Source organism: Barbus barbus (assembly GCF_936440315.1).
Source record: "Barbus barbus genome assembly, chromosome: 43".
Classification (NCBI taxonomy): Eukaryota; Metazoa; Chordata; class Actinopteri; order Cypriniformes; family Cyprinidae; genus Barbus; species Barbus barbus.
The window spans coordinates 1602133-1615895 of record NC_136721.1 but is presented as its reverse complement, the minus strand read 5'-3'; the positions used below and the strand labels follow the sequence as shown (position 1 = coordinate 1615895).

The following is a 13763-nucleotide window of genomic DNA, read 5'->3' as shown; positions in this document are numbered from 1 at the left end:
AATCAACATTTATTATTATTTTTATAATTAATTATTTTTAATAGAAGGTGTTTATTATAAACGATTTATCCGTGCACATTCACTCTTGCATGTGTGTTTGGTGTTATATTTCATTTAAAATGTATTTAATTTTAGTGTTTCCATTTCAAAACAATATTGGTCAACTCTTGGTCAAAATCTATTTTAGCACTGAAAACGTCATTGTGTTTTATATTTTAAAAAAACTGTACAAACACCATCAGGAGAACATTGTAGAGCTTCAACAGAAAATCTCCTGTAACAAACAAGAGAAAAAACATACAAAAGAGGGCAAAAATGTCAATAAAATAAATAATTGTAAAAAAAAAAAAAATTTTAAAAGTCATATTAAATTAATTTGAATTATTTAATTCATGAAAGATGGAAATATATTAATTTCTAGAGGAGAGCAAACTAAACCACATTAATCAAATCACTGAAAAAAATCCTGATATTGTTTTAAGAATCGGTGACATTTTTATTAGACCTACTAGTTAAACAAAAAGATGAATATGAATCAAATAATTGCCACTGCGTTGTTTTTTAAAGATACTGTACCAACACTATAGAGCAACAGAAATGAGAAAAACACACATAAAAGAGGGTAAACATAAGTTTAAAAAGGATAAATAAAATAAAATGTATATATATATATACAGTCCCCTCCAAAAGTATTGGGACAGTGAGGCCAATTCCTTTATTTTTGCTGTAGACTGAAAACATTTGGGTTTGATATCAAAAGATGAATATCAGACAAGATATTTACATGCCGGCTTTTATTTTAAGGTATTTACATCTGGATCTGATGGATATCACCTTTTGCTTGAACCCACCCATTTTGAGCAAAAGTATTGGAACGTGTGACTGACAGGTGTGTTTTGTTGCCCAGGTGTGTCCTGTGAATATCAATGATTATTCAAACAATAATTAGCACTGAATGTCTACGCTCAGTGTCAGATTTGGGTTTTGCCTGTTCAAACTGCATTTATAGTTAAGAGGTGTAACCAACATGAAAACCAGAGAGCTGTCTATGGGTGAAAAACAAGCAACTGTGAAGCTGAGAGAAGAAGGAAAATCAATCAGAGCCATTGCACACACATTGGCCAAAGCCATTTCAACCATTTGGAGTGTCCTGAAGAAGAAAGAAGCCACTGGTGTACTAAGTAACAGACATCGAACAGGTAGACCAAGAAAACAACTGCAGTTTACGACAGAGCTGTCAGGAAAGACCCTAAAACAACTGTAAGTGAGATCAGCAACAACCTCCAGAGGGCAGGAGTGAAGGTCTCACAATCTGCTGTCCGCAGAAGACTTCATGATCACAAATACAGAGGCTACACCAGAAGATGCAAACCACTCATTACCAAGAAGAATAGGAAGGCCAGGCTGGAATTTGCCAAGAAGTACAGAGATGAGCCTCAAAAATTCTGGGACAAAGTTTTATGGACTGATGAGACAAAGATTAACCTTCACCAAAGTGACGGAAAGGCTAAAATTTGGAGAAAGATCTGCTCATGATGACTTTATAACTATGATTAAAATAAAACATTAATAAGAAGAGGAATGCAAATGACGTCATCATTAAAAGTCCTCATGTTATTGTTTCAAAAATCTGTGGAGTCCTCAACCAAAAACACGTGATAGAGCCTGAAAGCATTGTTTATCAATAAAAAATAAATTAATAAAATAAAAATTGTATATAATCTTCACAGGAAAAATAAAATTTTATGCTACAATTCCATATTTACATATAATGTAAATTTACTTGTGCAGTTTTGTAACGTGTTACAATAAAGCTTGAAATCATTTTTAAAGTGAGAAAAATTTGGTTTGAAGTCTGACCGTTTCATTTGATGAATATGAAACACTTTCCCGTGTATATTAATATTTATACAAGACTATGCTTTGTCTTATAAATATACTTTAATGATCACGATATTGTTATTGTCAGAACCACTCAGCTGTAAATCAATGGATAATTTCTTCTTAATGAAATGTTCGATATCAGTCCAGAATATTTTTGTATACAAACAATAAAAAAATAGATGAAATATTGTTTGCGTCACGGCTGACGTCACCGGCGCGTCCTGTCCTGCTGAGTCTGACGCTCTTCTGCTGGTTTTCTGACTCTAAGCCGTTATTAAAGCATGTCTACTCCGGCGAGACGGCGGCTCATGAGAGACTTTAAGAGGTTTGTGTCTTCAGTCGAGTGTTTAGTGTCGATGTGAGGCCTGAGGCGGGCTGTGTTTATACTCCGGGCTAGCCTTTAGCAGCGTTAGCCGCTAGGCCTGTGCTAGCATGATGGGTTTTACCATGGTACAGTACCACAGTACTTTTTGTCAGGGTCGACAGCGTTTGTGGGCATCATAGACACGCTTGTTTAGGCCACAGATGTTGTGTAGTCCTGAAGATACAGTCTTTAATAACCAACCAGAAATAGCACCACAGATTCTTACTCTAACTCTTTATTTTCATATAAAATAGACACACTTTATATTAAGTGTCGTTACCTTATATTTAAATTAATCATTTGATGCAATGCACCAACACGATTACATTGAATTAATATTTAAACTGTAATTAGTTTGTCATGAATTTCTATAGTAACATCTATAATCACACTTCTTTACTTCATCCTAAACTAAAAACTTTACCCCAAATAAACCTTTTTTTTTTGCAGATAATACTCATTTTATGTAATTAAATTTATTTCTGTTAGTAATAAAAATGTTTTTCCTGAAAAACTAGTTCATTATTTACAAGAAAAGGATGCACAAAGTTGTCTCTAATAACAAAACCTGTTTATTTAAACCCATGATCCTGTTGTAAACAATAGAGAAAAACCCTTCTTAAAGCTGTCGTTCGTTATTAACTCATATAATATATGACATAAGCTTGTTTGTGTTTGTTGGCAGACTTCAGGAAGATCCTCCGACGGGTGTGAGCGGTGCTCCGTCAGAAAACAACATCATGCTGTGGAACGCCGTGATCTTTGGGTATGTTTGTTGAAATGAGCTGATGTTCAGCAGCGGAGCATTGCTGTGCATGAAGAGATGTGGATCTGTGTTTGTGCTTGAAGAACATTGTTCCTGTGTTTGCTTGCAGGCCTGTAGGAACTCCTTTTGAAGACGGTGAGCCAGTCCTTGATTCCTCCAAATAAATACTAGTTAATAACATGAACTCAGCTTTAATTATTGAATTTGAAGCTTTGCAGGGCTCAGGTCCAACACGCCTGATGTATTTACTTCTAATCTGTCATTTTTACAGCTGACACTAACAATTGTGTTGATGATTAGTGGATCTGTTGATTATTTTGGTAACACTTTATTGTAAGGACCAATTCTCGTTATTAACGAGTTTCTTATTAGCATGCATATTACTAGCATACTGGCTGTTTATTAGTACTTATGAAGCACATATATATGTCTTATTCTGCATGATCATATTTTAGATCCCTTAATCCACACCATACCTAAACTAACAACTACCTTACTAACTATTAATAAACAGCAAATTAGCATCATATTGAGGCCAAAGTTGTAGTTAATGCTTAGTTAATAGTGAGAATTGGTCCTTAAAATAAAGTGTGACCATTATTTCTTTGATTAGTTTGTTTAAAAAAAAAAAAGATTACTAAAAAAATTCAGCATTATTCAATATTAAATAATCTGCAAACTGTTAGTTTATAGTTAATTCATAGTTTACAACATAGTTTATAACTCCTTGTTCAGGCTCTTGTTCTGTCCGGACTTGATTATTGCAATGCTCTCTGGGCAGGTCTTCCAGCCAATTCTATTAAACCGCTACAATTAATCCAAAATGCCGCTGCAAGATTACTCTTTAATGAGCCGAAAAGAACAATGATGTTCATCAATTTGCACTGGCTACCAATAGCTGCTCGCATTAAATTCAAGGCATTAATGTTTGCCTACAGAACCACCACTGGCTCTGCACCCCTTTACCTAAATTCATTACTTCAGACTTATATGCCTCTAGAAGCTTGCGTTCTTCAAGTGAACGACGCATTATTGTAAACACCTTTCACAGACTTTGTCATTAACTGTTCCCATCTGGTGGAATGACCTGCCCAACTCAATCCGAGTAGCCAAATTTATTTATTTATTTGACAGGGACAATAGACAGTCCGAAAACTGCCCCAGAATTAGCTACAGAGCTCAATTTCATCTGCTGTCCCTGGGCAGGAGAATACAAAACAAATTATGTGACAAAAAAACATCAGTATAATACCATTTACAGTAAAATCCCTCCAAAATTTAACATCATAAATATGATTTCTCACATAGAAACTACAAACCAAATTTCTACTAAATATCCCCTATAAATAATGCAAAGCATCATCCTACAAACAATTCTAACACAGAAATACTCAATTGTCACTGACTCGTTTTTAACCAAATGTAGCTTAAATTGTGCAAAAGTAGAGCACTGTCTTATAGTAATTGGCAAATTATTCCAGTTATTAACAGCCCTTACAGAGAAAGCTGAACGACCAAAATCAGTAGCTCTAAAATTCACGAGACGAAGCTCTAGTTTGTCTTATATTTTCAGTACAAGAGAAAACTAATTTCTTTAAGGGTGCAAGATTGTTAACAATTTTGTACATTAGACAACAATTATAAAACGCAATAAAATTGTCAAAAGTAAAAAAATGATACTTATCAATAATCAAACAATGATGATGCCTGCAAGGTTTCCTATCGAATACTTTTAGAGCACGTTTATACAAAATATATAAAGGTCTAAGAGTAGATTTTCCTGCTTGCGACCATGAAGTAATACAATAAGAGAAATGAGAAAAGATCAAAGAATTCAAAAAAACTCTTGAGGCTTCTATTGAAAGTTGACTCCGTATAAATGTTAAATTTCTAAGTTGAGGTGAAAATGCACAAACTATTTTTCGAACATGCTTTTCAAATGTCAAATGAGAATCTAAAATAACTCCAAGATACTTAAGATCTGGTACAATTTGTAATTTGTCACCATTAACTAATATAGCTGGTTGGACCTCCTCCTTTTTTAACTTTAAAATACATACATGCACTTTTACGAACATTTAATGTTAAGCAGCACTGAGTAAACCAATCTAATGTTTTTGTCATTGCAATAGATAATTTTTGTGCCACCTTTTCTTTTGTTTTGTCGTGTACATAAATCACAGTGTCATCTGCGTACATTTGAATATGCACATCAGGACAAACATCTGGAAGATCATTCAGATACAAACTAAAGAGTAATGGCCCTAGGGTTGACCCCTGAGGAACCCCTGTGGGACAATCTCCTAAAGAAGATATGCATGTATTAATCCGTGTACACTGTTTCCTTGATGTAAGATAAGACTCGATCCATTTTATTGTATCTTCTGAAAAATTAAAATGTGATCATTTAGATAATAAAATATTGTGATTTAGTGTATCGAATGCCTTTTGTAAATCAAGGAACACAGCACAAACAACCCCACCCTTATCTAATTTTGACCGCATTTGCTTAAAAACTGGGGTTTTCCAACAACTTGGGAATGTAGTTTGTGTAATTGATAAATTCACGAAATGAGTAATTGGTGCTAAAAAGATATCACTATTATTTTTTTAAAAATTACAGTCTAAACCATCTATATCTTTGGCATTAGAATTTTTAAAATTTTTTATAATATTCTGAATTATACTGTAACTGTTGTCAAATGAAATGCAGATTTTTCTAAATTCATTGATTTAATTTCTGTCTTATTCCAAATTTATCACTCAAAGTAATTATTAAATGCATCCGCAATTTTGTCAGATTTATCTTATACTTCCTTTAAACTCCAATTCTAAACATTTATTACATGATTTAATGTCTTTATCAGTTTATTAATAGTTTGCCATACCCTTTTACTATTGCCTTTAGCCTCATTTAGAATATTAACAAAAAATTGTGCCTTAGCCTGCCGTAATGTCTTAACTACCTTATTTCTTAAACTATTAAAAAGTCGATCTTGTTGCAAACCAGATTTTATAGCTTTTTTAAGGCAATATCACGCTTTTTCATAAGCATTCTCAAAATATTTATATATATATATATATATATATATATATATACTGTATATAATAATCCCAAAATGTTTCTATATATATATATATATATATATATATATATATATCAAAATGTTTTTTTAAAGAGGTCTCTTCTCATCATCAATTTAACAGTTTTCTATTTTCATATACTTTAAGATATATTTATTTCTGTGATTAAAGCTGTATTTTCAGCATTATTACTCCTGTCTTCAGTGTCACATGATCCCTCAGAAATCATAATAATATACTGATTTATTACCAATTTTGGAAACAGTTGTGCTGCTTAATAATCTTTTTTTTGGAACCTTTGATACTTTTTCCAGAAAGAACAGCATTTATTCAAAATATAAATGTTTTCTAACAATATACTCTGCCGTTCAAAAGTTTATATTTTAGAAAAATGTGCAAAATATTACACTGTTTGATGCATTTTTTTAAATTACAATATAATTGGTTTTGAACAGCATGTTCCATTGCATAAAAGTAGACAAATATCTTAATAATATTTTGCAGTTCCATCCTTAACTGGTGCATGCTAGAAAACAGGCATGACGGGTCAAATTTGATGTCAGGGATCAGTCGCTAATTTAATGTCATTGATTATTTGTTGCAGTCCTAGTCATATGCACATGAATTTGTTTACTGACCGTGCCACAAAGAGGTTGCTGCTAGATGTTAATTGTATTCATCTGAAATCTCTCTCTCTCCGCAGGAACATTTAAGCTGGTTATTGAATTTTCAGAAGAATATCCTAACAAGCCTCCTACGGTTCGCTTCATCTCCAAAATGTTTCACCCAAATGGTGAGCTGCTGACTGGAGTAGTGCTGGCCGATCAGCGTTGGCAGTGTTTCTGATGAATGATATTGTGTTTGTCAGTCTATGCAGATGGCAGTATATGTTTAGACATTCTTCAGAATCGCTGGAGTCCCACGTACGACGTTTCCTCCATTCTGACATCCATCCAGGTGCATGATGGGTTTGTTCTCGTTACACTTATATTTACAAGTGTATTTTATTATTCAATAATCAGTAATAAAATGTTAGAAATTATTATAACGAGACTTTATTGGAAAGTATTACAAATTGTTCTTTAATCGATTTGAAACATTTAAATACAATTAATCGATACACAAGAAAATGCAGTATACCTGTTACAATATAACATGGTAACACTTTACAATAAGGTGTCATTTAACATTAATTAATGTATTAACTAACATGAACAATGATCAACACATTAATGTTAGTTAATAAAAATACAGTCGTTCATGTTAGTTCAGTGCATTAATGTTAACAAGCACAACTTCTTATTTTAATAATGCATTACTAAATGCTGAAATGAACATTTACTAAGATTAATAAATGCTGTAGAAGTATTGTTCATGTTAACTAATGAACCGTATTGTAAAGTGTTACCAGCAACTTATTTCAGCTTCAGCAATTATTGCAACATGAAAATCAGATGCCTAGTTTGTACAAAGATCTGTCAGTGAAAGCAGGAAAAAATACTGTTTAATATTTTTATGACCATTTTTGTCCCGTTAAATTTTTCGTTGACAAACACGAGTCTTGTGATTTGTGGGTGAAATATGAGCTGCATGTATTATTCATGAATGGTGTTGTGAGGTTGAACACTCGTTCAGATTTGTGCGGTTGTTTTTAGTCTCTATTAGACGAGCCCAATCCAAACAGCCCAGCCAACAGTCAAGCGGCTCAGCTCTATCAGGAGAACAAACGTGAATACGAGAAGAGAGTGTCGGCCATCGTGGAGCAGAGCTGGGTCGACTCGTAACGCTACCGTCTGAGACGACACACCACAACCATTCATAGGATTATTCACTTCTTTGCAAATGCATTTGACAAAAACCGACAACATTTGTGTGCTTATTTATTTTTTTAACTGCATGATAAGTTATTGCTAACAAAATTTGAATCATACTGTTGTCAGATTGATGCAACTGAATGCAATGCAGTGTTGTCCGAGTGCAATCCCTAAATATGTCCAAGTTCTTCAGTAGACCATTATTAATATATTTGAAAACATGCCTGTTTTGCCTTTAAATGCACCTGAAGATCGACTGTGGGAATCAGTTCTTGTATCTCGATGCTTTAATAAAACGAGGACGTGTTCTTCTAAACTGCGTCCGACACGCAGCGATGAGTTTTGGGAGAACACGAGTAATGCTTGGATGATAGTGTTAAGGGGATGTTTTTGTGAATTTATCATAAGAACATTTATACTTCTAATATGCTGTATAAAATAAAAAAATTCAGAGCGAAGAGAATGCATTCATATTTATTGTAGCTAAATATTAAAACATGCTTAAAAAAAAAAAAGTACTTTAAAAATACAAAAAAAAAAAACCAGGTCATATGTACAGCTAGGGATAAAACAAGCTGGATGTTATTCTAAGTTGGTATGTCTCCAATGGTGATGATCCACAGATCTCAGGCAGGTCTTCCTCAGTTCCTCGTCAAGTGGATGTTGAGAAAACAACACGAGTCGTGCAGGCGTCACCTCTGCAGAAGACACAGAACAGATTATTTGCAACATTTAATTATGTTTGGGTCGGTCATTTCACTCGATGCATCCCGGCTAAGGATCACAAGGCTTCATCTCAGAAATGACTTTCTTTCTAGGCATTTTATCATATTTCCTCCTCGTTTCTCCAACTATAAAATGAGTAAATAATTAGCGCATAGATAATTAGAGCATTGGCATAAATAATTACAGATGCCAGTTTCCACTATGGGATTAAAATAAAAGTAGATAAGGATAATAGGATCTTTTGATCTCACAATAAATTCAGAATTGATCTCTCACAATTCTGCCTTTTTCTGTTGAAATTTGAAAGAAAAAGTCAGAATTGGGAGACACTGACTTAAATGTGAGCTAAAAAGTCAGATGGACGTTTTTCATTTATTTTATGCCGTGGTAGAAACGAGCTACAGAAAACACACGCTTGAGCTTCAATGCATCTTCAGTGAAGGATGGTCTACCTTCTGTTGCTGCTGTTTGATCAGTTCATCTCTGGTCTTAAACACAGGAGCGTCCTCCACCACAATCCCTTCTGCCATCTCGCTCACCTTCTCCAGCAGCACTGGGTCATACCTACAAACACAGCTTTAGTCTTTATTACACAATCCCTGAAACTAGATGAATCAGCAGCACTGATTGGTTCTCTTTATTATATTTGACTGTTTGTTGTGCAGCACTTTGGTCGGCCTTGTTCTGTGCTCTAGAAATAAAACTGAACTTGAAGTTGCTTAAAAATGGAAAAATGTCATGTTTTCACGGTTACATTTTTGACACGATAGTCATAGGAGCATTTAAATGCAATTACAGCCACTTAACATTTATAACTAAATTAAAAAAGAATTACAATTTAAGGTTTTTTAAATAAATCTCTTGCTCAATGAGACATCTGCACAATAAAAACAGTAAAATATTATTACAATTCCAAATAAGTGTTTTCCATGTAAACATACAGTAAAATATAATTTATTTCTGTGACGCAGTGCTGTATTTTCAGCATGTCTTCAGTGTAATCATTCTAATATACTGATTTACTGCTCAGTTAATAACTAGTGCTGTCAAACCATTAATCACATCCAAAATAAAAGTGTTGCTTTACATAATAAATGTGTGTCTACTGTGTATATTTATGTAGATATAAATACAAATCCAGTATATTTTGAAAAAAAAAACATTATGTTACAGATAAATATAAACATAAAATTTCTCTGAAATATATGTGTGTGTATTTATATAGACGTAATAAATCTACACAGTACACATAAATACTACGTAAACACGCTTGTTTTGGATGCGATTAATAGTTTGACAGCACTAAAATGCTTTGCATTGTTCTCAGAATAATAAATAGTTGTTTTTGCAACGTATACATTTTTATCAGTTACAGCATTCCGTGTTTGTTGATATATTCACCTGTTTTGGTGTTTGTTTCTGGTATAATGTGCGGCTTTTATTCTGACCTGCAGCCCAGGAACACGTGGTTCGCCCACACCATCGACCGCGCGAGCAGCTGATCCAGGTGAGGGTCTTCATAATCGTTGATGTTTCTGAGTAGAAACTCCCTCCTGCTCCTCCAGTGTTTTTCGCTTTCGGAAAAGCTGCGAAACGTCTCGACTAAATCCGACAGCTGCCTGTTCTGCCCGATGAAATCTTCCACGTCCGTAGCCGCCATGTTTGGGACGGAGCGATGACGTCACTCTTCTTCTTCCGCTCGGGACGGAAGCATTTAAAGGGACACGAGCGCTACAGAAACGCGGAAATAAGTCTGTGCGGGACTTCAGCGGAAAACAACATGCGATTTTCATTATATAATTATATATTTATATATATGATTTGGTGTCATCATACATTGAAACTGTCCTCAAATGAAAGCGAGGCTGGGAGGGATAGTCATAGACAGTCTTAAAGGGCCAGGTGACCCAAAAATGAAAATTACATAATCAGATTCCAAAAATGAAGACAAAGTATTTGAATTATATTACATTTAAAATACTTGTAATCCAACTGCACTTACTTTTTATTGATTAGCACATCATTAAATTTTATTCACACAACAGCTGTTAATTCTATGTAATGCAGGGGGATATATATATATATATATGTATAGAGAGAGAGATTTTAGGTAGGCCTTATAATAATTAACACACATGCATTTTCAAGGTTACCTGTTATTGGTTAATGGTCACATGCTATCTTTTTAGTGAGTGTTTTATTTTGATTGTTGGCATTTTAAAATGATTTATGTAATGTAATGTTTAATGCATTTCATGACGAACAGATTTTCTTTCTCTTTGTATTAGTATGGTACAAGATTATATCATGCGGTAAATGCATTGGGTCAAAAGTCATCTAAAAATCATCAAAAAGTAGATTATATTACCTAAAATGTGTAATGGATTACATTATAACTATCATTTTTGTCATCAGTAATGGATTACAATTTGAAGTAATCTAGTGTTTACAATGTAAGTCAATGGCTACCGTCAGCTGTTTTGTTTCCCAACATTCTTTGAAATATATTCTTCTGTGTTCAGCAAAAGAAAAAAACTCATACAGTTTTGTAAAAAGGGAAGAGTGAGTAAACCATGACAGAATTGTTAGTTTTGTGTGCACTATCCTGTTTAAGGTCTTGCTTTACATCTGTTTTCTGTCACCAGGATATGTTTTAGAAATATGCATTTCCACAACAACACTCTGCATCTATCCCTCACAGCCTTGCTTTTTTCATTTGCACAAAAAATAGAAATAAAAATACACCTCCCTTGACAAGGCCTATAAATATAAATATGTATTTCCACATGCTTCATTATGTGAATGTTTAATATAAAAATCAGATGTGTTTGGATGTTGCTTCATATGCATTTCACATAATTATTAACATTTGTGTGATAGTTTTACCTCTCTTTGCCCCTTTTCACGATAAAACAGATTGCTATGGCAAAATAATGGCATGTTTTATATGACTTGGGGGGAAATCTGATGAGTCGTCTGCTTGGTCAGACCAACGCTGTAATCTGGAACACAAATGTGCTTCAGCTGCAAGACTGTGGTCCTCAAGAGAAAGATTATTTACAACATCCATTATAGTCGAATATGAGTCATTGTTATAGTCGAGGAAGCGGTTCTGACTGCTACATCACTCAAACACTTCAAAGCAAAGAGGCAGGTCTTCATGCTGGATGTAGAGATGAAAACCAATGACTCAGATTTATTACTAACCATCAACATTCCTAATATAACAATATGTGCTCCGTATTGTTTAAAGGGATGCAGAAAGAAGTGGAAATGAAACGTGTGTTGAATAATATCCAGTTATAGATCCCTTGCTTAGGGAGCTTAATTGCTATTATAAATATCATAAATTATAATAATCTTATGTCAATAGAAATGGCAATATTAATAATATAACCGAGTAGTAAATCAGTATATTATTATGATTTCTGAAGATCATGTGACACTGAAGACTGCAGTAATGATGCTGAAAATACAGCTGCAGATCACAGAAATGTCATAATAATATTCTGATTTATTATCAATATTGGAAACAGTTTTTTTTTGGAAACCTATATATTATATATATATTTTTAGGATTCTCTGATTAATAAAAAGTTAAAAAGAACAGCATTCATTTAAAACAGAAATGTTGTGTTACAATATGCAATGCTATTAAAAAATTTGGGGTCAGTAAATTTTTCTTTATTTTTAAAGAAATTAATACTTTTATTCCGGAGGGATGTGTTAAATTAATAAATGTCATAGTAAAGACTTATATTGTTAGAAAAGACTTCTATTTTGAACAAATGCTGCTCTTTTTAACTTTGTATTCATCAAAGAAAAAACGTCCAAACAACAATATGAAGCAGCACAACAGTTTCAACACTCATAATAAATCAGAATATTATTATGATTTCTGAAGATCATGTGACACTGAAGACTGGTGTAATGATGTTGAAAATACAGCTTTGATCACAGAAATAAATTACACTTTTAAAGTATATTAAAATAGGAAACCAATATTACAAATTGCAATAAGATTTCACAATATTACTGTTTTTTCTGTATTTTTGATCGAATAAATACAGCCTTGATGAGCAGAAGAGACTCCCTTAAAAACATTAAAAATCTTTCTGATCCCAAACTTTTGAACGGCAGTGTATATATATATATATATATATATATATATATATATATAGATAGATAGATAGATAGACTAAATGTTAAATTTACATTTAGTCATTTGCATTTAGTCATTTGGCAGTTATATTTAAATATAACTTAAATATTACTTATATTACTTAAACCCCTTGCTTAGGGTAGTTACTTATTCTGAATATCATAAATTAAATGTCCTTTATGTCAATGGAAATATATGAAGTTAACTGAGGCTTTTAAAAACCTCTCCCTTGTGCTCTTTGCACACTACAGAGACGAGGTCAACAGCTGTTCTCAGGTGGGTTTGGTGGTTTTCAGTGGATGTGTGAAGTTAGTTCTCAGCAGAAGAAGCACAGTCACAAACACTGACTACATCTGTGTGATTCTGTAATAAATGCCACTGGAATATGTTGATATTGGTGTGTTTTGGGGGCCATTCCTCGAGGTACAGTTCTCGCCTGAATCACACGTGACTTTGGAAACTTTACACGTGTTTGTGCTGTAAACAGATACATATGTAACGAGGCTGCACCTGAACATGTCATATTGTATCAACAGCACTTCCTCCTCCGTGTTTGTTCATGGCTCCCCCCATCGGATTCACTGTAAAATGGTCGATTATTTCTGCGAACCGCCCCGTTCACTCATTTGAGGAGAGAAGCCGCTGACTTTCTTCTTCATGCTCGCTTCTTGATGGACATTTCCAAACTTGACAGGTAACGCGTTTTCTCCGCCGTCTGTGACGCTTGCGAGCAATAACGGGCTTTTCTTCGCTCGCTGCTAACGGAAATTTTTGGTACGTCATTAATATGGCGCCAAAAGAGTTGTAAGTGTGATCTTGTGTCGGTTTAGCCGAGGATGCCTCGCCGCAGCCGGGCTGCTTTCCGCAGGCGATAAAAACACGGAATATGGAGCGACAAACGGAAATGTAAATGTTTGTCGCAATTCGCGATGTCTTGTCACGGCACTGGAGCAGTTAGTGAGC

General features: G+C 33.9%; 2 protein-coding genes across 3 annotated transcripts; one reads left to right on the top strand and one right to left on the bottom strand.

Annotated features, from left to right (window-relative positions):
• The first annotated feature begins 2073 nt into the window (after nt 1–2073).
• LOC306862799 (ubiquitin-conjugating enzyme E2 B) lies at nt 2074–8368 on the top strand. Of its 2 annotated transcripts, none has more exons than XR_013783607.1 (6): nt 2074–2209; nt 2934–3014; nt 3124–3149; nt 6802–6891; nt 6967–7240; nt 7501–8368. XR_013783607.1 is itself a non-coding variant. In XM_079405797.1 (6 exons), the coding sequence occupies exons 1-6, from the start codon at nt 2166–2168 to the stop codon at nt 7880–7882; spliced, it is 459 nt and encodes a 152-aa protein (XP_079261923.1). In that variant the 5' UTR covers nt 2074–2165; the 3' UTR covers nt 7883–8368. The 2 variants fall into 2 exon arrangements, 1 of the variants encoding a protein (XP_079261923.1); XM_079405797.1 differs by having other exon boundaries at nt 6967–7055; nt 7754–8368.
• LOC306862800 (CDKN2AIP N-terminal-like protein) lies at nt 7159–10328 on the bottom strand. The gene is made up of 3 exons (XM_079405798.1): nt 10087–10328; nt 9091–9202; nt 7159–8610 (listed from the first exon to the last, which is right to left on the bottom strand). Exons 1-3 carry the CDS (start codon nt 10296–10298, stop codon nt 8605–8607), a joined length of 330 nt encoding a protein of 109 aa, XP_079261924.1. The 5' UTR covers nt 10299–10328; the 3' UTR covers nt 7159–8604.
• Between the last annotated feature and the right edge of the window lie 3435 nt (nt 10329–13763).